The sequence below is a fragment of the Dunckerocampus dactyliophorus genome, chromosome 3 (genome assembly GCF_027744805.1).
Source record: "Dunckerocampus dactyliophorus isolate RoL2022-P2 chromosome 3, RoL_Ddac_1.1, whole genome shotgun sequence".
NCBI lineage: Eukaryota > Metazoa > Chordata > Actinopteri > Syngnathiformes > Syngnathidae > Dunckerocampus > Dunckerocampus dactyliophorus.
This window is the reverse complement of record NC_072821.1, coordinates 32988540-33014021: the sequence shown is the minus strand read 5'-3', so window position 1 is coordinate 33014021 and position 25482 is coordinate 32988540. Positions and strand designations below refer to the sequence as shown.

Genomic DNA, 25482 nt, shown 5'->3' with positions numbered 1-25482 from the left:
CGGGAATAAAGTCATACTAGTACGAGAAAAGAATGTACAAGAAGAATGTTGAAATATTTGTAAAAATAAAAACAAACAGCAAAAAAAGCCTAAAGTAAGGATAAACAGTTCATAATAATAAAGACCAATAATACTCTTTTTCACTGATAGAATGAATGAACAGTTTTTTAAGGCATTTTTAAAAAATTTAAGCAAACATGTTAATATATATATATATATATATTAGATTTTAGTGATGCTCTGATGAGGGTTTTATGCTGCCGATTCCAATACCGATCATCCAGGAGTGAAATCGTTACCGATACCGATACTGATCACATACATTAAGTGTAAATTTAAAAATGCACTATTGGCTGTATGATATGAAAAAGGGAACCATAAAATCACCCACATTTAGACAGAAACATATTTGACTTACTTCTTCAAGAGAACATACTGTATATCACTGGTGAAACCTACAGAGGATGAGACACCTTCTTTAAGTAGACTTTGGATGTCAGATCGAGTACGTTGGTGGCGCTCGAACAGGACTTCCAGTCGCCCGTAGGTGGGTTCCAAGTGAGAGAGCAGCCGGCGAACCACCCTCTGACGAAGGATGGTCTTCTCTTCCGATGAATTCAATTATTTTTCGGGTTATTTGCTTTCAACTTCTGACTGCCACGCACGTACGGGCGAGCGTCCAGCGTCGGCTGCATTAGCTGCTGTTTGACCGATGATCACATTGTGAGCCTCGAAAACTCACCAAACTCCATCAAGTGTTTGTTCTTCAAATGCTGTATTAAATTAAAGCCTTTTAACGTGCTACACCGGTGAGATATTTTTTGTGTCGCATTTTGCGGGGTGCAAAATTGATATAACTCTCACTAATGTCAGGTAAGTCCCACACGGCAGACGTGATTGTTTTGGGTTTGGCACGCCTGCGCAGTGTGAAGGAAAGGAAAGGGCGGGAGACGCTGGCTACAGGCTGCATGCTGCAATAGTACGAGCCACAGGTGATCGGCTTCTGTCATCGGCATTCAATGCGTTTATTGGCAAATCACGTGCTTATTCACAGAAATCGGCATTCCTGATATATTTTTACATTAATTATTATTTTTTTTAATGTTAAATATTTTTCGTCTCTGCATGTCTACATGGGTTGGTTTAAAAAAATGTAAGAGTGGCGCCTGCAACCTCTGCATCCTCTGATTTTTTAAAGTTTGGACACCCCCGCTTTAGATGCACACTCAGCTGACGTCTTGTTAAATTTGCTGTTGTCTTTAAGTGACCTTTTTGTGCAAGTTTCACTAAAATTTGTGCTCAAACTCCTAAATTTTGCATTGAACTTGAGAGTTTCCATTGTATTATGGCCTGTGCACTGACATGTCTCAATGGACGTGGTGTAAGATGACACCAGCAGTTGTATTGTGCGATGAGTTCCACCTCCGCCTGTGACTGTGTGTGCGTGTGCACAGGAGGTAGCATGAGGCCAGGACCATCGGGCTCTAAGTCATGTGTGCGCACTCCAAGGAGACTCTGCAGCAAAGTTTGATGAAGAAGTAAACCATCTGTGATTACCGTAAGTACGCCTGCCTTCAGTTATTATTAGTAACACTTCCATTACATTGTCAGTAGTGATGTTGCCGGTGAGAAAGATCATTGCTAGAAAGAGTCCACTAGATTCAAAATGTCAGAATCAGATGCTAAAATGGATGTTTTCATTCTGCAAAATACATTTTACTGAGAAAAAGTCAGTATATTATCTAATGATGTGTCGTTACATGAAAGTGTGTGTTTCAACAAGGGCTGTTCGGTGCTGCTCGTTTTATTATTCCATGGTGAACATGTTCTCAGTGTCATTTTGACCCTGTTATGTTGAATTGTTGGAGTACATCAGCAGACGGTTCTCAGGCTCTTATTGTTTATTTGATATTTACCTCACACTCAAAGGAAGCTTTTTAAAAAAAAAGTATATACATATATATATATATATATATATATATATATATATATATAGCAGCTCACTTTTCTATGCCTGCTCTTTAGGGTGCAACAGTGCGGCCCGCGGCTCTTCTTTTTTGGCCCACTGCACAATCTAAAAATATAATTCCACAAGAAAACTAAAAAAAAAAAAAAATCAAAATCTGCAGTAATTTTACAAACATAAAGTCAAAATATTAAGGGGGAAAAAAAGTCATATTCTAATCAGAAACCAAAGAAAAAATCTGTTATTTTTTTTAAAAGTCTTAATATTATGAGAAACAAACAAAAATAAATAAATAAATAAAGTTGTCACTCTTGGAAAATTAGGTTGGGGAAAAAGTTATAATATTATGGTGATAAAGTCAAAATATTATGGGAATAAAGTTCTAATAATATGAGAAGAAAATTTACGCATATTATGTAAGAAGAAAGTTAAGAAAATTTAACAAAAAAACAGCAAAAATGGGGAAAAAAGAGCAAAGACCAACATTAATACTAATAATAGGTTTTTTCACCTTTATCACAAAGCTGAGATGCATTTTTGTCTTGAAATACATGTAGCCTTTTAGCACATCTACATGTCATCAACATGGCCCTTTCACCTTTCATTTTCACCATCTGACCCGTGCTGGAAAAGGGTTGGACACCCCTGCTGCAGACCTTCTGCATCCACATAAAACATGAACCATTTGAAGTTAGGTGACACGGAAGGTGAAGTTTTGGCTTTATAACTTGATTTAATAAGCTCCACTGGTGTGTAATCGGAGCTGTTTCCCTCTTGTGACTGTTAAACTTTTACTGTAAGCACCACTGGAGGTCCAGGAAAGGAAGCCACAACAGAAACACAGACACAGTACATGCATGGACTTGTGCGTGTGCATGCGCGCTGTGTTTGCAGACATGCACCTCGAGGTACGCTTGCTGGAGCATAAAGGCCGCTAGTGTCTCAGAGATAGGTCAGTGGGTGACCTTTGCCTTCCCTTCCCAGCACAGCCATCCTCGAGCAGAGGTGCGATTTTCTCACCTGGATGTTTTGTTAGAGACACGGGCTTTCATGGCATGCGAGTCGCCCTGTAAAGCAGCCTCCAAGCTGGCCGGCCGCCCCGTCCCATAGCTTGCGTCTGTCCCAAGTCTGCATGATGTGTTTACAAAAGAGCTCTTTCACTGTGTCTACATCTTCACGTTTGTGTGCTTGTCTGTCTCCATTTAGTAGAACTCCCATTAAAAAAAAATGCACATTCGTCATTTTGATGCAGTTCACTATGCAATGTTTTGTTTCCCCCACCCCCAATTTTATCATGCTCGCCAGTTCTACAGGTCCTTAAAACAAAAAACTATAGCTATAAAATGTCTTAAAAACAGATGTGACGCCGCTTGTCAGGACTCCAGACATCTGCACGCCAGGTGTGCTTCTACCTGACTATTCTACTTTCTTATTTTAACCCAACGTAGAGACACAATCATCCTATATCACAAAAGCTACTAACTACTAATCCCATGTGAGTATTCCCCCAAAGACAGAGCCTGTCTCTGCGTGGGGCAGAGTTTCATGATGGAGACGTTCAACACGAGGCTATCTAGATAGCTTATTAAGTCTGTTTCATACACTTTTATCATGAATGTGGACGTCACTTGGCTGGAAGTGTAAGGTCGGTGCACGTCATGTGTAGAAATGTATTTACAACCTGCATAGTCAGTGTCCAGTGTGCACATCTGTGTTGTTTTCCAACTAGAACCCACTAGGTGATGGGTGGGTAGGTAATCCACAGTTTTAGAATGTTTTTTGAACAGATAGACTCGAGTCACGCGACTTGTTCGAGTCACAATTTTGACGACTTTGGCCTCGACTTGGCAATATCATCAAACTTGAAAGGACTTGAAATTTTCAGTGAACGTATTGAGCAAAATTTGTCCCCATTCAAGGTATTCAACTAATTTGATAGTTATTATGCAATTTCCAGCAAGACAACATGCAGTCATGGAAAAAATGATAAGACCACCCTTGTTTCTTCAGTTTATTGATCCATTTTAATGCCTGGTACAACTAAAGGTACATTTGTTTGGACAAATATCATGATGATAACAAATATAGCTCAAAAAAGTTAGATTTAAGAGCTGATATCGAGCAACTTCCATGGTTTTCGTGATAATAACCAAAATCACTTAAGTTCTTACATGAATAGCTGTAGCATTGCACTGCCATAAAATTGAACACTTATGAGATATTTTTGTTGTCGTTGTTATATTTGTCCAAACAAAGTTACCTTTAGTTTTAAAATGAACAAGAAACTGAAGAAACAATGGTAGTGTAATCATTTTTGAATTTCATGTATTTCAAGAAAAAACTGCCTCTCAGCTTTGTGATAAAGGTGGAAAATCCTATTTTCAGTATGAACGTTGGTCTTTGCTCTTTTTCCCCATTTTTACTGCTGTTTTTTTTTTTAATTTCAACTTTCTTCTTCAAAAATCTTCGGAAATTTGCTTCTCGCAGTATTAGGACTTGATTCCTTTAGTTGTATCGGGCATTAAAATGAGTCCAGACCCGACCGTGATAAGTGAATTTCTGCGTAGTAGGATTCAATATTAATAAACAGAAAAGGGAATCATTTGCAAAATTGACAAAGGATTCCAAGAAATTTTAATTTCCCTTCCAAGGAAGAGATTTTTTGCTTCCCATCCTTAGTTTTGCCTCTCATCCGAGCAGGCTTCTACAGTTCATGTTCAAAGACTAGATAGGACATGTGTAGTTTTCCTATCCAGTCTTTGGGCATAAACTGATAAGGCTTGACTAGATAGGACAGTTGTAGTTGTCCTATCTAGCATAGTAGACATCTACCTACAGTCGGATGCAGAAGTTTGGGCACCCCTGAGAATTTCCATCATTCATTCATTTTCTATGCCGCGTAATCCTCACTGGGGTCGCGGGGGTATGCTGGAGGCTATCCCAGCTGACTTTTGGGGGAGTGGCGGGGTACACCCTGGACTGGCCGCCAGCCAATCGATTTTCATCATTCATTCATTTTTAACTCATCAGGTGTTTGTGACTACCTTTTCTTTTTAATATATCAAATAACCAAAGGTTTATTGGATGGACAATCGATGCGAAATATGCATCAAATCAAATTTAGACAGGTGCAAAAATATGTCCACCCCAACAGAAAAAAATGACATGAATATTTAGTAGAGCAAAAATAATAGCTGCTAGTGCTTCCCATGGCCTCTAAATGCACAGAGATGCCATCTGCAGTAGCTTTTTGGAAGGGGTCTGTGGGTTGTTTTTGACTGTTTTTGTCTCATAATTTTGATGGCATACGACTTTTGGCCTTAACAATAACGTGTTAATGTGTTTATGTTCTTCCATAAGGTCATTCCAAAGTGATAGTTGAAATCTCTGAGATAGTTCTTAGTTTTTGGTGGCCTTTCCGTAAAACATGATGTTGAACAATCTTCCTTTGACAGCCGTTTTGAGGACCCCATGTTGCCCATCTTCACAGGAGATTCAAAGAGGAAGACAAGGCTTAATGAGCTCACCGAAGCCATCCTGGGCTCCAAATAACCAGTGCGAGGTAGATAGAAGTATTGAAATCAACAAAATGACAGGGTGCCCAAATTTCTGCACATGTAATTTTGCTTTGATGTTTATTGCACATCTTGTGATAATCCAATAATTTCACTCCTGGAATACCGCTCTGTCCATGTGATATATCAAAACGAAATAGTACCTCCAAACACCCAATGTTTTATTAATTACAGTGATGGAAATGGTCAGGGGTGCCCAAACCTTTGCATACAACAGAAGAATTGCGTGAAATTGTACCTTATTGACAGCCGTGTTTTGCAGTTTGGCAGCAGCTAACACTGATGTATTTTTCCCAATACTGTTTGTGTCTCTCACTTGAGAGAGTGCAAGAGAAGGCACCCATTTGTTGGACATTCAGTTGAAAAGTTTTCTGAACAATAACAATGATGTGAATTGCTATATAACCTCCCAACATAAATTGCGTATGTGCCTGGCGCCGTTCTATCTGCGTTATTATATCTGGTTTATGCAACGATGTTGTGAGTCAGGCTGACCTCGACTCACACACGCTGGAGTGAAAAGCTTCTTAGCAAAGACGTAGTAAAACAAATGTACACAAAATCACCAATTTCAAAAGTGTTATCATATATTCCAAAAACTATTGTAAATAGGTTTGGAATTTAACATTTGTAGCGCAGTAGATTCTTGGTTGTCCTTGGATGCGTTTGGATTTCAAATTTTCTCCTACTGTTTATCATAAAATGAAAAAAAAAACACAAAAAGGGGTCAGCAGTTAATTGTGGTTGTGTTGTTTTGTGCATTGTCCTCCTTAACTTGTTGTTACTGATGTGTTGGCGCCTACATACACAAAAATCGGTGGGAGGGAGATCGGTTGTTGATCTTGTCCTGTTTTGGAGTGTTTTCGGACAGCTGTTTTGGATCTGGATCACCAAAGATGTGGTGATATTCTAATCTGTTCAGACACAGAACCATTTGTGGTCTGTGGGTCTACATCCGGGGTGTCCAAACGCTAAAGCAACATACGGTATGGTAAGAAGTTATAAACCGTTCAAGAAAAAACTGCAACTCAGCTTTGAATATTGGTGAAAAAGACCATTATTAGTATGAACTTGGCTCTGTGATCTTTTTTTTAGCCCAATTTTGCTGTTTTATTTTAAATATTTAAACTTTACTCTTATATAACCTTGTAAATATTCTTGAAATATTATGACTTCATTCCTATAATATTTTGAACCTATTTTTTCTTAATATTTCAACTCTATGCTACTAAAATGATAATATTGTCAGTTTATTCTTGAAAAAAAAACAATTCTGGTTAAAATTGGACTTTTTTTTGACACACTGACATTATTCTCAACTATTTCAACTTTCGTCTTATAAATGTTTTTCTCGTAGTTGTGACTTCCTGTAATATTTGTACTTTATTCTCTATAACTTTTTCCGCAACCTAATTTGTCAAAGATGACCACTTTATTTATTGTTTTGTTTATTTTTCATGATATTATGGCTTAAAAAAAGAAAGGCCTTTTTCTTTAATATTTCAACTTCTATGTTAGTAAAATGACAGTATTTTTCCTCATAATATTATTCTCGCAAAATGAATTTTTTAGATTACAACTTTTTTCTTTCAACAAAATTGCAGCTGATTTTTTTTGTTTTGTTGCTTTTTTTAGTTTTCTTCTAAATAAAATGTTTAGGATGTACCGCAGGCTGTGAATTGCCCAAAATACCCAAAAGGATTGCCATGCCATAAATGTTTTTACACGAGCTTGGTTCAACATGACGTGGGTCAGCATAATAAATCAAAAATAGACTAAAACTAAAAGCTTTTCCATGTAGGACTTGTCAAAGCCAATCACTGCTGAAGAATGGATGACGACGTGGAGTCAGTGGACAGCAGAGATGAGAGTCCTCTGAGTCCGACCCAGCTGACAGGACTGGGGATGAGCTGTCTCGTCGGCCAGAGGTATCGGCACTGCGGGCCGGGTCTCACCAGTCCTCAGGAGTACAACCAGTGGCTTCCTTTCCGCCATGACGCTAGCCTGCTGCCACTGAAAGAAGACCTGGCTCTTTGGCTCAACACCATCATGGGTGAGATTAGTAACCTTTAATCATACACTCATACACCCTGCAAAGCCAAAGGACTTTGGCTGGAAAATTTGGACTTACTTGGCAAATACTTCTTATAAAGTACTTCTTATATTTATATATATATATGTATGTTGACGTATTACGACTTGTGTGTAACTTACAAATAACGTGTGTGAATGGGTGTCAACGATGGCATAACTTATTGCCCGCGGATGCGGGACGTATGAATCATACGTTGACATACGTCAAAAAGTTTTATGCAGGCACAACATTTTTGGACGACTTAGATGTATACCGGCGTGCTTCCGCGTGCTGTTAACATATACAAAACTTACCCATAACTTATTCGACGTACGCCAGAGTATTGGCCAAATTTTTCATACGTTGGCGTAAGCTGGATAAATCGTCAAGGTGTGACACCGGCAACACGCTACGCATTCGTTGATGTAAATTGTCTATAAGTTAGAGAAACGTTCTATATAAGTTACTAATACGTCATGTTTACGTCAAACTCGTTATGAATACACTATGTATACGTCCAAAATTGAAAAAAAAAAACGTCGGCAGTTCAACGTATGCCATCAAAATGATCAAAATGAGGCATGTGCTGCATAAATCGTCAAGGTGTGACATGGTTCTGTCAACATGTTTGAGGTCACCCAGAACGCCGTTTCTGTGTGGATGAAAGGCTGACACAATGAAATACTTTTGACGTTTTGTTCTGAAAACGTTTCCGTGTGGATAGTCCCCAAATGAGCTACTACAGTACATTTAACATGCAAGCAGCTCGTTCTGCAAGAGTTAGGATGTAGAGAAGTGGTGGAACTAAGGCAAAACTGCATATCTGAACCTGAATATTTCACCTTGTCTTGCATGTTTTAAGTCAAGCATTCCTGTGGCTGCCGGTGGTATCTTGTAAATCCAAAACAGATCTACATAGCAAACCATGTTGGTGTCCTTTTTATATTAAGGTTTCCTATGTAACAGGACAACACAGGATTGTGTTTACTGCATAAAACCTGTTTGATGTAAATACTGTTAAACCCAAAGTCTTCAACGCCGTGTTTAATTACATGTAGCCTTACTAATACCGTGGTTTCCCGCACACAGTAATCCCTCGTTTATACAGGTTAATTTGTTCCAGACCAGACCCTGTTAAATGACTTTCCGTGATATAGAATTCAATGTTAAGAAATTGAATATTTTCATAGTTAGAACATAGAAAACCCATTTATAACTTTCTAAATACGGTTTTTAACATTATTATAGCCCTATAGACATGAAATAATGCCTCTCTAGTCATTTTTACACTCCTATTATTCATTGTTTACACCACATTGCAACTCTTATGCTGCAGAGACTCAGGGTGGCACAAGCTTCCGAGCTAACCAGTTAGCCTCAAATTGATTTCTTCTAAACTTAGAAAGCCAAAACTTACCACTTCCACACGGGATGGAAGGAGAGCTTTTTTTTCACGCTGTCATGTCGGACATGCCATGCCTGACTTTGTGACTTCATGCAGTGTTAAGGTAATGTAACGTTAGCTAATGTCTCAATGTTTTTTGCCGTTACTGCCGCCTAGTGATCAGAATACTCTATATCACTTGTGTTTCAATATGTTTTGACTAATAATAGACCATAGTCTACCATGGCAATCATTTGTTAATTAATTAATTTTCTCGTAAGTCGGTAATAATTCATAAATAGGTGATAATACGGGCAAAATGTAGAGCATACATGTACCACTGTTAAAAAAGCCCACAATTTTTTACATGTTATGCCTTTGTGCATCACTGATCATGGTTTTCATCAAGCGTTGCTTTTTCGCACTTTGTTCAGCAGTCCTTAAAGTCACCATAGCCGCTGTGAGACACAAAAATATACTACTCTATATGCCTACTGGGCTCTGTGTGGTTGTATTTTTATTTTTCTTTGTTAATTTTTTTTACAGATATACAGTAGCTTGATGGACAAATTGTCCTTTGAATGTTTGTTCTGTGATATGATTTGTTGGTATCGTGGTGGGGAAAACAAGTATTTGGTTTTGTAAGTTGACCCCTTTACAATTTTTTATTGGTGGGTTTCTGGTAGTTTTTTTATTGCAATTTAAACAAACTGTAAAATAAATAATAAGCCTTCGCATAGCTATCACTTGGTGCTTGGGCCCTAATAAAGGTTTTAAAATCACTTGGATTTGGATTGAGGGAAATACACTGAACAAAATCTTACTGTAAATGCACCACGTTTGTTTTTGCTGCCAGCTTTCATGAGATGAACTCGAAGTTGTTGACGTTTTCTATGTACACATTTTGTAGTGGCCTTTTATTGTGGCCAGCCTAAGGCACTCATATGCAATAATTGAGTCAGCATAGCCCATTTTCTAAAATGCACAGGAAGCCGTAATGGGGCAGTTTTAAAATTCTGTCAAGCACTTTGTGTTGCATTTTATTTGTAGGAAAAAGTGTTTAAAAATATTTTGAGTGGTTCATTGATTTTTCAGCTTAATTTAAAATATATATATATATCAATTATAAGCATGTCAACTCACACATTTTCACAGTAGCTCCTTGTGCTATTGTATGTTGTTAACTTTTTTCAAACGCTGGTTTCCACCACCACCCTTTTCACGCAGATGTTACAGTCTACCAAATGATAGTGTCACGTATAAACATCTTGATATTCCACAAACAATGGGAGAAAATGCACGAGAAATAAAAGTATATTGCATTTGAAGGGATGTACGTGCATTTTTATGATATATTTCATTACATTAGTGGTTCTGTGGGATGACGATGATAGCCTTGGTATGATGAAAAATATTGTGGAAAGGAAACTGTCAACAAAGCTGATAGCAGCTTTATGCAATGTCCACAAATATGCCCCAAATGGAGTTCAAATTCCAAAAAGGATAGATATGTCCAGTCTAGATGCCTGTGGGCGGAGGGTAGTGAAAGCCAAATTTAATATTAGTAATTCTTTACAAGTACAAATGCAAGTATATGTGTGTGTTTTTTTTAGGTGTGGACCTCACCGCTGACAATCTAATGGACAGACTGGACAATGGCGTTCTTCTTTGTGAAATGGCACAGTTCCTTCAGGACAAGATGAGCCACAGCAGCAACGGCAAGGTGCTGCAACACAGCTGCAGAGTTCTTCTTTGGGATTTTTTCGCGTCATTAACGCGTTCCAGAAGGTCTGACTCTAACCGACGGTAGGCGGGGCTTGCGCACTAAACCGAGGAAGTCACACTTTCGGTTTCTTCCCTGTGTTTGATCAGGAAATCTGCACAGTCAGCGTTTTTTCTTAAGAAAATGTTAAAAATGACTGGAATCATACACAAAATACACTTATAATACAATTCAATGGACAAATATTAATACCTTCAATTTCGGTGTACAAGCTACACCTACTACATTTAGAGGAAAAAACTGATTTGTACACATATAAGCCACGCCGGCGTATAATCCACACATGTCCATGTCATAAAGTGGCATATCACACTCACAGCAAGACTATCAATGCACTGGAAAATACAGGAGGTCTGTATATAAAACAGTATAACAATATGACAGTCAATATAACTAATGGAGAACATTAAACTGATCACACAGCAACTTAACACTCAAAATAAATATACAAACAAGTACCAGTGCGAGTTTAAAAATGGAAAAAACAACATTGTGAAGTTTTCCCATAGTGCATTTCGTCTGAGCAAACATTTAATTGGAGGACAAGCTGCGTACAAACGGCACTGCAGTGCTGCCCCTGTCCCCCAGAGGGACCCAGAGGGACGATGCGTTGCATTGCTTTGCTCAGACGCCATGCATTGTGGTAGGGCTTCAAAAGATTTGTCTCTTTTCCTTTTAAATTTGTATTGGTGCATGTTTGTATATTTCTCAGGTGCACCGTTTGAGTGTTAAGTTGCTGTGTGATTAGTTGGGTGTTCTTCGTTAGATGACACTGTGAGTCAGACTGTCATATTGTTATGCTGGTATATGTACTGACCTCCTGCAGTGTTCAATTGGTTGACAGGCTTGTTATGAGTGCACTGATAACTTGTGATTGGATCCTGCCAAAGCAAGAGCCACCGTTTCCTTGTTGACTCATGTTGGAACAGTATTTAAACAATTAGTAATAGTAATAGCAATAAAAGATTATAATTTAGCCATAGATTAGTCACACTACTGTAAAAGCCGCAGGGTTTAAAGTTTAAGAAAAAGTAGCGACTTTTACACCGGATTTTACAGTATTCATTTTATGTTATTTTTTGTTTTTGTCTTTTTTATCATCTCCCTGACTGCACGTCACTGGTGTGTGTATTGTTGTGTGTATGTGTGTGTTGAGCAGCCCTTCACCAGAAGAGTGATTCACTGGAGAGCTGATGCAACTTCAGGATCATTTTTTGCCAGGGACAACGCAGCCAACTTCCTCTATTGGTGCTGCAAGATTGGTGTTGACAGGGCCCACCTTTTTGAATCAGAGGATTTGGGTGAGCGAATACTACTCTAATACCTCAAGAAAGATTAGACCCGCCCAGCAATTATGACCGTCTTGGTTTGACTGCTGCCAGCCTCTGTTATCCTGAAGAGATGATGAAGCCACGTAGCATTCTTTGTAACGCTGCATCCTCATTGTGTGAACAAGCTGTTACTTTCATTCCAACATACAGTAATTCCTTGTTTATCGTGGTTAATTGGTTCCAGACCCGTGATTCCTTACATAAAAACTTCCTATTTTTTTAGTAAGAGCAAAGAAAACCTTGTAACCTTCTCTTTACAACCTTCTAAATGCGTTTTTTATCATTATTAGAGCCCTCTAGACATGAAATAACACCCCTATAGTCACCTTTACACTCCTATTGCCCAGTATAGTAGACAAAAAATAAGCCATTTAAGGCATAAATAAGACTCGTTCTTGTGTGTGTTGCTGTGAATGTGTTCCAGTGGCACAGAAAGGAAGTGACGTCTTGGGTTCAGAGTTGAGTTTTAGCTTGGCGTGGGTATCTTGAGTTATGGATTATTGTCCCTGTTGTGAGATAATTCCAACCTGCAATAAAAGCCTGTTGTTCTGGCGATCAAGCCTGGTGCTTGTGTGTCTTAGCGAACATTACAGTAACATAACTGACACCTAGTGACCAATGTACTAAATATCACTCCGGCGTCTTTGATTGTGTCTTCTGAATGTCTTCAGGTTGTATTTTACTTCATTTAGCTGTTTTTATGTTTAATTCTGGCAAAAATATGTAAAATTCGCTTCTGGAACAAAAGGGCAAAGTGGCCGGGGAGGACTCTACATTATTCTATGACTGTTCACTTAGCCGCATCATTGTGGTGATATCGATGCTTGCAAATTCACCCAATGTGTCTGGTAAATTTGAAAAAGTTGTGTATTTCATATCCTAGCATAAAGAACTCAAGACATGAAATTAATTCACTGATTAAATAAATTATTAATTTAAAGAACGTATTAATTTAAATACATTCATATTTTAATACCTACTTTAAACAATGTACTTATTTTAAAATGTATTTATTTTAAACCGTGAATGATATTGAGGTAGCGGGTGATTTACAGTACAGCCAAGCTAATATAAAACAACAGAAAAACAGGACAAAATCACATAAAATATGTGAAAATGGTATTTTAAACAATAAAAATGGAAATGAAGTAAAATAATGAAACCATTAAAATAAATGCTGAATTATTAAGAACTACTCAAATGAAAACTTTATTCACATTTCACACATTTCACACCCATTTACAATCGGTCATCGTTTCAACAAACGTTTCAGATAAACATTGCCTCAAATGACTGTATCGATATTTTGATTTGAGAATCGATGGTAGAGCGCACTGAGCTGGTATTGGAAGTATCAATATTTCAGTATCGATCCGCATATCGCTACCGGAGAGGGGAAAATGTGTTTTTGAAAACATCCGTTTGTGTGTGGACATGGCCTGAGTTGTGACTTCATCTTTTCATTGTAACGTAAATACATGAGCAAGTTAGTGTTCACATTGTATTCACCGGTAGATATCATTGTGCATCACGGTTTGTCTTCCGTGCACATCTGACGTGCGCTATGCTCACAATGCTGTTGGCTGTGATACGTCCAAACAGGAACATTGTTTGATGTCTAAGTAGTGGACTGGTGGAAGGAGATGAAGCATTTATGCCCTCATGCCCTCAGCTCCGCATTCAAAGGCCAGGAATTCCAGCTCTGCTTCAAAGATAGACAGGCACAATAGAGACAGAGCACTTCCCACATCGTGCCCCCTCTGCTCTTTGAACTAGACACAAGTGTATCTCCAGAAACATCTTTTTTTATTGGATTTTTTCCTTTTGTTTATGTTCTGTGCGTGTGCTGTGTGAAGTCCTCCACAAACAACCTCGGGAGGTGTGCCTGTGCTTGATGGCGCTGGGACGGATTGCTGCCAGGTAACTAGATTAACCCTTTGGACTGCAGGGTAGTTTTTAGCGTTTTTACACACTTCTGTGTGCAAAATGATTCATTTCAAAACCCAGGTGCAAATTTTGCAAACCACAAAGATAAATGGAGTCAAACAGCTACAAGAATAATGAATTTATAATGATTTACTTTCAAAGCCAGGCGAGGACTCAGTCAGTTACAATTGACTTACTACTGCATGTATTTAACAAATAATCTAGTCTTTGCATCATTTGGCCACTTGATGGCACTATTCGCTCACCTTCTCCCCGCTCCCTCTGCAACCAAACGGTTGTTCATGCTTTGAGTGATGGATGATGGACAAGTAACGTGAAAGAGTTCAAGGAAAATATCTCTTTTCACCTCACAAACATACACATTTTGTTTGTCATTTGCTTCCAATATCCGCCCCAGCAAGGCCCCTGAACGCATCACGCAGGTACTCGGAAGGAGAGTGCAGGCATGAGGATTCACACAATTCCTTTCCCCATAGATAGCTGTTTTTCTTTTTGATTGTCAACTTTGTCGACCTAGCCACATTGTAATTTGGTATTTCAAGGTCCCGAGCACAAACCCCACCCCAAAAAAATCCTCAAGAACCCATCTTCACAAACATTTTGGTTTGGACCGGCCACTTTTTGACAAACGTCTCAGACCAAATGAGGCTAAATCAGAATCACAGACACAAGACACATAGACGATGACGAAATGCAAAGCGTTTTAACCTGCGCCATAGAATGGCGGTGGGGCGTGGTGACGAACTTGGATGGTCAGTTTGACAATTCGCCATAAAAATGTAAAAGCTAATAACGCTGCCTCACAAGGTTGGATCTTGGTCATAATTGGTGCACACGATGAAGATGGCACCCTAAAGCTATGGGTAGGTCGCTTCTTGAATTTCGTCACAATGGCACCCAGTGGCACCATGAAATGGCTTATTTGCTTGTACCCCTTAGCTGCTTGTAGCTTTAATTTGTAATTATTATTTAGAAATATGTGATAATTGCTGGCATATTTTCCTCCTCAGGTACGGAGTGGAACCTCCAGGCCTAGTGAAGTTGGAGAGAGAGCTAGAGAGAGAAGAGGCAGGGCACACATCTTCATCGTCCCCACTACCCTTCCCCTTTTTCCCTTCCTCACGATCAGCCACCACCCCTTCTCCACCAGCGCCCCTCACTTCAAGCATAACCTGTCTCTGTGAAGACCATGCCACCCCCATCACCTCTGATCTTCCATCAGCCACTGCAGACCCATTGCCCTCATGTTTATCCCCCCCACAGTCCTACATCTCAGCCCCTAAACGGTGCACAACCACGGCTTCGACACAAACCTCACTTACTCAGATAGCTATGGCACCCACACCCCCTACATCCTCCCGGCCGTCAAACCTGAGCCGGCACTCCAAATACAGCAACCGAAAGAGCAATGGCACGCGGAACATTTTGGATGACAGTGTATGCATCTCAGTCACTTGTGTACAGTACATTGTGCATATTGCATGGCTGTGCTACATTAACATTTTGTGTCTGTCTGACCTTTTTCAGGTGAGAAACATTATTGAAAATCCACCCTGCAGCTGCCCAAACAGATTTCCCATTGAAAAGCAGCCAAAGGGCTGTTATCGTGTTGGGGAAAAAGTTCTTTATATAAGAGTAAGTAATGAATACCTACACTTACCTTTGCTTCCTTCTACATGTTCTTTGTGTGCGACTGCAATGTAACAAGTCAGGCAATTTTCATGGTTATATGATATCATATGATATCATATCATATCATATGATATCATATCATATGATATCATATCATATGTATCATATCACATCATATCATATCACATCATATCATATCATATCATATGATATCATATGATATCACATGATATCATATGATATCATATCATATAATATCATATGATAACATATATCATATCATATCATATCATATCATATGATAACATATATCATATCATATATAATATGATAACATATCATATCATATCATATCACATCACATCCTATCCTATCCTATCCTATCCTATCCTAGCCTAGCCTAGCCTAGCCTATCCTATCCTATCCTATCCTATCCTAGCCTAGCCTAGCCTAGCCTAGCCTATCCTAGCCTATCCTATCCTATCCTATCATACAATTTCATATAATGTAAACATGAATTATCTGGACTATGAGTTTTGCCAAAGTATAAGGCTGAATCCTATCCTATCCTATCCTATCCTATCCTAGCCTAGCCTAGCCTATCCTATCCTATCCTATCCTATCCTAGCCTATCCTATCCTATCCTATCCTATCCTAGCCTATCCTATCCTATCCTATCCTAGCCTAGCCTAGCCTAGCCTAGCCTAGCCTATCCTAGCCTATCCTATCCTATCCTATCATACAATTTCATATAATGTAAACATGAATTATCTGGACTATGAGTTTTGCCAAAGTATAAGGCTGAATCCCAATTCCACCCTTTAGCAGTACCCCTTTGTCTTATCCCAGGGATGTCCAAAGTGCGGCCTGGGGTCCGTTTGCGGCTCGTGGCAGTTTTTTTTTTTATTGGCCACATTCTGAAAATATAATTTAGCAAGAAAATGTAAAAAAATGGAGCAGCAAAAATGGAAAGAATGTCAGTAATTGTACAAGAATAAAGTCAAAATATCAAGAGAAAAAAGTTCAAATCTAATGCGAAAAAGACCTAATTTTACAAGAACATTTCGAAGATAATTTATGAAAAAAATTTAAATATTTGGAAAAAAAACCCAGCAAAAATGTGGGAAAAAAAGAAGAAAGTGCTAAATTGATACTAATAATAGGCTTTTTCACCTATATGACAAATATACAGTATATATACTGTATATAGCATATCTTAATATATATCTTAGCATGTCTACATGTGTTGGTCAAAGTGGCCCTTGCATCCTTTCATTTCTGAGTTTGTGGCCCTCAGCAAAAAAAGTTTGGACATCCTTGTCTGACCCCTTGTCTTGCCCATACTCCTTAAAACCGAGGGCCAAGGGGCAGAAGCCACGAAGAATTGGAACGCCACTCGATTCTCATAACGTCATCATCACCCTTCGCCGCTTGCTGGATGTGATGTAGACAGATGCGACAACTAAAGTGTTTATAGTACATGTTTCCTACCACAAAGTAAAGTGCATACATTTCTACATTATTTCATTTTTCTACCGTCTACCTCAGAACGCCTTATTTTATAAAAGGAACACATTTATCGTTTGCCGTGACATTTATTGCCAAGCATTGTGGTTGTCCATTGGTCCGATGGTGAGTGTCCTCACGGACGTCGTCCTCTCCTGGTGTGGGACCGCAGATGGTTGTACGGTCCGATTCTTCAGCGGCCCGCATGGGTGCAGTGGGGGCAAGGGAATTGCCTGGGGTTACCTGGGTCAGCAGTCGAGGCAGCTTTTGTTGGTGATCTGTTGGTTTAGAAGGACCTGAGCGAGGATTTTCCCAGCAATAGAGAGGAGGGATATGCCCTGGTAGGAAGCTACTGTGGATGGGGATGGGAGAACAGTGCACCTAACAATAGCTGTATCAATAGCAGTAACCGTAATATTAGTACAGTTGTGCCTTGGTTAACGCCATTAACCTGTTCCAGAAGGTCTGACTCGAACCAAAATGGACTTTAACCAAGGCAAGTTTTCCCATAGAAAATAATGTAAATCCAATGAATTTGTTCTAGACACCCAAAACACATTTTATAGAGAATAATTTATAGTTTTACATGCACAAAATAATGCAAACATAATTACAAATGACAAATGAATGGACAAGTGAAAATTTAACAACACTTTTACCTAGTTTTGCAAAGACGGAGGAGGAAAGAGGCGATTATGCTTGGAGGGCAGTCCCTTTTCTTTAACTGTTTTTGCACTCATGCCACCAAAAAATCTATGCGGAGAGGTCCATTAAAGGCTTTTTAACATGCACAGTTCAAAAAACAATGGTGAAGTTAATTTTACCTGTAGTGGACACCCATGTGCCTCGTGCGTACTATTGTCATGCACGAGATGTAAACAGTAGCAGGAGTGTGGTTATTTCGTGCCACCACAGCGCGGCAGTGTGTTGTTTACATACCTCTGAATTGACAACAGTCTTCTCTTTAAGCTGTACAATTCTGAGGTCTTGCACCCCTCTCTCGATACGGTCCATCCTTTTCTTTTCAGCGGTCCACGTGTTTGTTACTCTGATACAAACAAACGCTGTTGCTCCAAAATGGCGCCCACGGCCCACAATGCATTGCACTATAACGTGCAAGTATCGAAAGATTTCGTCTTGTGCGCCGTGATCCAAGATGGCGGCATAAACAAACCGGACAGTATTTTGGACGCCAAACAAGTGGGCGAATGAAAGCATGTTAACTGAAACATGCGCTAACCAGGGCGGACATCAACTGAGGTACAACTGTATAAGCAATCAAGGTGTACACCTCAACAGGACTATTGCTGCCTAGCTACTTCTACTACTAGGGTAATAAATGTAGTAGCAGCCTTGGTGTCTGCAGCTTCGTAAGCGGGAGCACCTACCACAGGGGGGAGGGAGAGGAAGGTATAAAGGTGCCAGGCCATTTAGTGTTTTGTTTCATGTGTATTTTGAATTCTGTTCTAAATTGATTGCCAGTGCAGTGAAGACAGTACAGGAGACATACGATCTCTTCGTCTGGTTCTGGTTAAAAATTGTGCAGCAGCATTTAGTACCAGCTGGAGGGTCTTTGCGGTCCGACTTGAGCAAAATAGGCAAACGAAGAAACTGTAGAAGCAAGCTTTGAAAACTGATAGGACCAAACCATCTGGCCCGATGAGGCAATTGGGGAAACCCAAAATGATCCATGACAGTTGGCATGAACATAACCCGACTCAGAAATGTTCATTAATGTACAGTGCAGTCGTATGAGAAATGCGAGTCGCTGTTTTGCCATTATTTGGAGATGTTGGTGCCTTTCACCACCTGTGTGTTTCAATACAAAGGCTCAAGGAAAGGCCTTCTGGGAGGCAGGGTTGCTTGGCAACCAATGGTCTGGATAAGACTGGGCTGACAATGATTTTATTCAGTACACAGCCCTTCAGCAGAGAGTTCAAACCTGAGGGGAAAACAAACGTGGCTCTTTCAGGATGATTTTGCAAAGATACGACCGTTGTGTGCAGTTCAAATGACAGCCCTCATGGGAGTCCGTGTGCTTCCATGTAGGATGAAGTGTCAGTTTTAGATTTAGGAAGAGATTTATTTCACTTACACTCCTATTTGTTATCACAAGATGTCTGTGAAATAAATACATATTATATATAAATATATACATATTTAGTCATGTTAAAATACAATTTGAATAATGTCGGTCAGCTAAGACTTGCCAAGTGTTAGTTGATGCTGACGCTGTCATGAGTGTGTGTGACGAGTTGGTATGGTTATTGGTTACTTAGCTTAGTGCAGGGGCATCCAAAGGGGCCTTTAGCGGCTGTTTTTTTACTGGCCTGTGGCACATTTTAAAAATTGCATTTAACAAGAAAATGAAAAAAAAAACAACAGTAGCAGAAATTTAACAAATCTGCAGTAATTCTACAATCTAAATATTAAGAAAAAAAAGTTGTAATCTAATGAGAAAAAGTCCTAATTTTACGAGAATAACGATACAATATTACGAGAAAAAATGCCATTTTAGTAGCATAACATTGAAATATTAAAGACTATTTTTTAAAGGCATAATATTATGAGAAAAAAACAAAATAAAAATAAAACTGTAATTCTAGGAAAATTTGGTTGACATAAAGTTATAATATTGTGGGAATAAATTCAAAATGTGATTGGAATAAAGTCAGAATATTACAAGAATAAAATTTTTATATATTTAAAATAAAAAAAACAAAAAACAGCCATCATTTTACCAGAATAAAGTCTAAATAGTGAGAGGAAAAAAATAGTCTTGCGAGAAAAAAACATTGCAAATAACCTCATTTTAGTAGCATAAAGTTGAAATATTAAAGAAAGATGTTATTGTTTGAAAGTAATAATATTATGACATACAAAAGAAAATATAATTTTTATTTTTGGAAAAAAGGTTGAGGAATAAAATATAATTTTATGGGAAAAAGAGCAACGTTGATACTGATAATATGCTTTTTCAAGCTGTTTTTTTTCTTGAAATATATAAACACAGCATATCTTAAGATATATCAGACATTATTATATATAATAATATATAATATATATAATATATATAATAATGATATAATGATTATATATATAAGACATTTATATTCACAATAATACAGTAGCAAAGCATATTCCACCACTGTTTTTACTGTTTTAACACCAGCAATCATTCTGACGCAGTCAAACCACTAAAAATATCCGAGGATTGTGCAACTTTAGTGGCTAATTGGTCACCAGTTGAAACCCACGGTATTTAAAACCCCATTGACTTAACACGCTCCCAAATGGCAATCAATGCTGTCAGTCTTTGTTTACGATAGAGATACAGCCAGGGGGCGGATGCTCTGTCTTTGAGGTCACAGGTCACTGATGTTGGACTTGAGAGAGGTGCCGGTTCACAAATTGAAATTGAAGTTTATCCGAAACGTTTTTGATGGGGTTGAGGCCAAGGCTCTCGTGTTCTTCCACACCCAACCCATCCAGCTGTGTCTTCATCGGTCTTGTTTTTAAGGGTCTTCCCCAATCTGGTCCCACAAGAATAGTCCACAAGGATTCGGAGAGAACCAATTACTCCTACCTGATTGAAAAGTAACTCCCTATTTTAAAATGATTGTTGATTAACTATAATATTTTTTTACCAGAAACGGATATGACATTTAATTTAAATCCCATATGAGTACCAGAATTCGCTAGCTTCTCGAGACGCCCAGGTTTTCACCAGGTACGCTTGTAACTGCTTTATTTCTTTGGTCTGGTGCGGTAGACTGGCTCCTTCAACCAACCCCATGAATCACAAGAGTAAATTACAAGAGTCACTTTTAATGCAAATCCAAATCGTAGGAGAAAGTCAAAGTTGGTATGGTTGTTGGTTATGGGCGTATTGGTGTTATGTGCGTGTGGTCCAGGAAGATAACCCCCACAAAAAGCGAGCCTAGAATAATGTATCACCTTCCAATAGTCCCATAGTCAGTGCCACTTTATGACTATGATTGAACACATGTAGATTTAGAGTTCATTTTATTGGAATGAATGCAGGGTTGATTTCATACATTTCTAGGTCTAGGAAAGTCTGAAAACTGGAAAAACAAGTATGGACAAATATTCGTGTTTCCAAAACTGTACCACTGTTTTGTTTTCTAAAAGATACCAGGTCCAGGTCATTGTATTCGCAGGGCATTGGATCGATCGCAACTGCACTGTTCAGGTTGTCGGAAAAGACATTTCCCCTCTCATCCGTCTGAGCAGGCTACGTCAGTTCATGCTCAATGACTAGGTGGAACAAGCACTAGTCTGACTAGGTAGGACAGCCCTATCCTGAGACAAACATTCATGGACAACTAAGGAAATTTTGAAAAATATTTACATTTTAGAGGCTGAAAACAGAGGATATTTGATTTTTTAAATAAAAAAAACGATTAATTAAATAGCAAAGTAGTTGTTGATTAATTGGATTAATTGTTCGAATCGAATTGTTCCATGTTTATATAGCCATCCATCTATCCGTTTTCTATGACGCTTACTTCAGGCGAGACTGGTCGCCAGCCAATCACATATAGACAAACAACCAATCACGCTCACATTCATACCTATGGACAATTTAGTGTCTCCAATTAACCTAACATGCATGTTTTTGGAATGTGGGAGGAAACCGGATCACCCGGAGAAAACCCACACACGCACGGGGAGAACATGCAAACTCCACACAGAAATACTCAATGGAGATTGGAACCCAGAGCTTCCAGATCTCCTGACTGCGTGGCCAACATGCTGACCACGAGGCCACCGTGCAGCATGTTTATATGGCCATAGCCAACACAATACTCTGTGTACCTTGAAAGATCAGTCAAAACCGTCTAAAATGGCCGGTACTGAAGGGGATGTCTTTTGAAAAACGTCCTGCATTGAATGAGTTAACTGATTTACAGCCTTTTTGCATGTTTTCTTTAACAAAAAAAATGACACTATTTCACACAAATATAAAATAATTTGACATTACGTTAAAGTGAAATTAAATGGGAGAAAAATATATATTTTAAACATATATGACATAATCCAAATGATATTTCCGTCTTTTTGTGCACACTCTTTTTCCATAATTCTAGAAAGGTATGATTTGCACTACCTTTGCCTCCAATGTTGACCCCTGACCCCAAACATCCATCACCTTGAAGAGCACGGCTGCCACGGGTTGTGCAGAGAAACAAACCCTCAACCTCCTCTGCTCTCCACCACCAGCACCCTCAGCGTCGTGTCAGCATATCTGTGTCACGAGCACATACTATTGATTTGCAAGATAAAGTCATTAGCAGGGCTGGGGGGGTTTAATCGGACAGCTTGTTAATGAGCGACTGAGCGTGACCGCCCCTCCCCGCGTGTAAACTTCCAGCCGCCCGGCCCCCACCCTCCATCCTGTCTATTCCCTTCGGAGACTATTCAATCATGGTGGCCTTGAAGTGCTCAGCCATTCTTTAGTGTAAAAAAAAAAAAAGAGGAACGCTTCCCTTTCTTCTCTGTGCCCAATTAGGCTCTCCTTTAGCTTTGTGGTTGTGTCATTGGGAGGAAAGACGGTGTACGATACACCAATAATCATCATAAGCCGGTTTGTTTATTACGCTGGAGCAATAACTGCAGCAATATGATGAAGAAAGCATGCAGTGTCATATTTTCTGTGTTTGCATTTTTACTCGCATTTGCATTGCACCCTTGTGGTTAGCAGGATGTCTGTGATTTCCGATTGTTGCCCTAAAACACGCCGAGGAGTCTGAAACCACAAATGCCCACCACATGGTGGTGCTGGAGGAAAACATCAGCACTACAAATCCCATTGCCTTTTCCCATGATGAGTCATCCAATATGATGTTGAGACGCCTACAAAAGCATCGTGTCCGTTACTGTAAATCGTGTTAGGGCCCACCCTGCCCTAAAGCCTGAGACGCTGGGGGATGTGGCTCAAGTCTGACTCCTACTGGCAGATGTTTAAATCCCTCCTCCGTCCTGAGAGAACATTCATTTTTCAACAGCAGGAGAGCAGTCAGCGGGCCCGACAGGGAGGAGTCAGGGGGAATCCACAGGATGGTTTATAGGATGCAGACGCAGCACACTGTGTGTGTGTGTGTGTGTGTGTGTGTGTGTGTGTGTGTGTGGGGGGGGGGGGGGGGGGAGACCTGCAGGGGAAAGGGGCTTTATAGTCGAGCCACAAATCAAGTAACCTGTCTACCTGGGGTCATTTTAATATCCATTTATAACCCAGACACACACATCGCTTAGCATTACCAAATCTGGGATTTTGGTGTAAATTGAAACCCGTTTATTTTGATACCCCTTGGACTGACTGACTGATGTCAACATAAGCTGTCGCCGACATAACCAGAATTAAATCTCCCCGTCGCTTGCCTTTCGCCAGAGACAGAATAAGAATGGATTTTGTTTGTGGACGTGGTTTTCTTCCATTTGTGCATGTATTTTTTTTACTCTCGTGTTTTCATAGGATATTTGATACTGTTGTCTAACAGCTGCTGCGGTAATTTCATTGTATGTCTCGGCTACAATGACAATAAAGTTTTTACACATGCACAAATCTGTCTAATCTAAAAAAGAAAATGAATGCATGCATTGCGTTAGTTGCTGTGGTAGAATCCAGGTTCATACTGCCATTTTTATTTTGAAGCTTACTTTGCACTGAACAGGGCACGTTTTACTGCTGTGGGACTCGACAGGACCGATTTTTCAGTGAAATGATTCTCTCAAGTTTGATGTCAACATAAGTGGTCCACCATGTATGTTGACGTCGACTTAAGCAAGCACTTTTTCGTAATAAGAAGAACACGGTGGACCAAGACTTGAGGAGATGGTCCACATAGAGAGGTTGTTGACATAAACAAACCCATTTTTCATAAAATGATTCTCTTGACTCTCAAATTTTATGCCAACATAAGCGGTCGACCATGAATGTTGACATCAACTTAAGCGGGCACTTTTTGTTAATACTTGTAATAAAAGGTCAGGGACCTGATGAGTTGGTCCACATAGAGGGGTTGTTGGCACAAACTGAACCATTTTTTATAGAAATGACCTCTTTGGCACTCAAATTTTATGTCAACATAAGCGGCTGGCCGTGTATGTCGATGTCGACTTAAGCGGGCACTTTTTAGTAATACTAGAAGGACAGGGACTTGATGAGTTGGTCCATATAGAGGGATTGTTGACACACACTGACCCATTTTTTTTATAGAAATGACCTCTTTGGCACTCAAATTTTATATCAACATAAGCGGCTGGCCATGTATGTCGATGTTGACTTAAGCGGGCACTTTTTAATAGTACTAGCAGGACAGGGACATAATGAGTTGGTCCACATAGAAGGATTGTTGACACAAACTGACCTATTTTTTATAGAAATGACCTCTTTGGCGCTCAAAGTTCATGTCAACATAAGCGGCTGGACTTGTATGTCGACGTCGATTTAAGTGGACACTTTTTCGTAGTAATAACAAGACTTGATGAGACATCAATGAATAATATAATGTACCGACGTACTGTAGATGGGTTGTCGACATAAACGGGCCAATTTGTCATAGATACGAGTCCTTTGGGTCTCAACTTTCATGTCGACATAAGCGGTTGAGCATCTATATTGACGTTGGCTTAAGCGGTCACGTTTACGTCATAAAAATAACACCGTGGTCCCAGACTTGATGGGTTGGTCCACATAGACGGATTGTCAACATAAGCGGGACCGATTTAAGCGGGTTTTGCTGTGTTTACTCGATACCTCCGTCCAACATTTATTTTTTTTGTAGGATGGTGTGAATAAAAGCATTCATTTTTTCCTTTTTGCCTTTTTTCTGTGCTTGCATGGTAAATAATACCATAAAGCAAGCAAAGGGGGTGATTGTGGTGTTTTTCCCCAGGAAGAAGAGGCTTGTAAATGATATTCTGAGCTTGTAAGGCAGCAAAATTGTTCATTACGGATGTCAGACTCGACCTGTGCCAACCCTTAACATTTTAATCTGGAGGATGCCAGCTGACATGGGCTTCCCGCCATGGCTGCTGAGCCATTGATTTTCCATCCCACACGTGTGACATGTGTCTCCCCACACGAGGGGAGCATATCTGCTGGTATGATCACATTCTTAATGGCTCCTTAATGAAGGCTTTATTGGCGATAAAGCACGGAAGGGGGCGGGGAGGGGGGCAGGCCGGTGCTGACAGGACAATAGCCTGCTTTGCGAGGCCTCCCGGGAACGCTCACATCCCCTGGGAGTTGTGGGTGTGC

General features: G+C 39.5%; 1 protein-coding gene across 1 annotated transcript in view; it reads left to right on the top strand.

Moving 5' to 3' along the window:
• Positions 1-1445: 1445 nt before the first annotated feature.
• gas2b (growth arrest-specific 2b) overlaps positions 1446-25482 on the top strand; it is a 28010-nt gene continuing 3973 nt past the window's right edge. The window contains exons 1-7 of the mRNA XM_054770389.1: positions 1446-1558; positions 7343-7594; positions 10613-10722; positions 11942-12083; positions 13970-14033; positions 15071-15497; positions 15588-15695. Coding sequence (XP_054626364.1) covers positions 7372-7594; positions 10613-10722; positions 11942-12083; positions 13970-14033; positions 15071-15497; positions 15588-15695 — 1074 coding nt within the window. The 5' untranslated portion in view covers positions 1446-1558; positions 7343-7371. The remainder of the gene's footprint in view (positions 1559-7342; positions 7595-10612; positions 10723-11941; positions 12084-13969; positions 14034-15070; positions 15498-15587; positions 15696-25482) is intronic.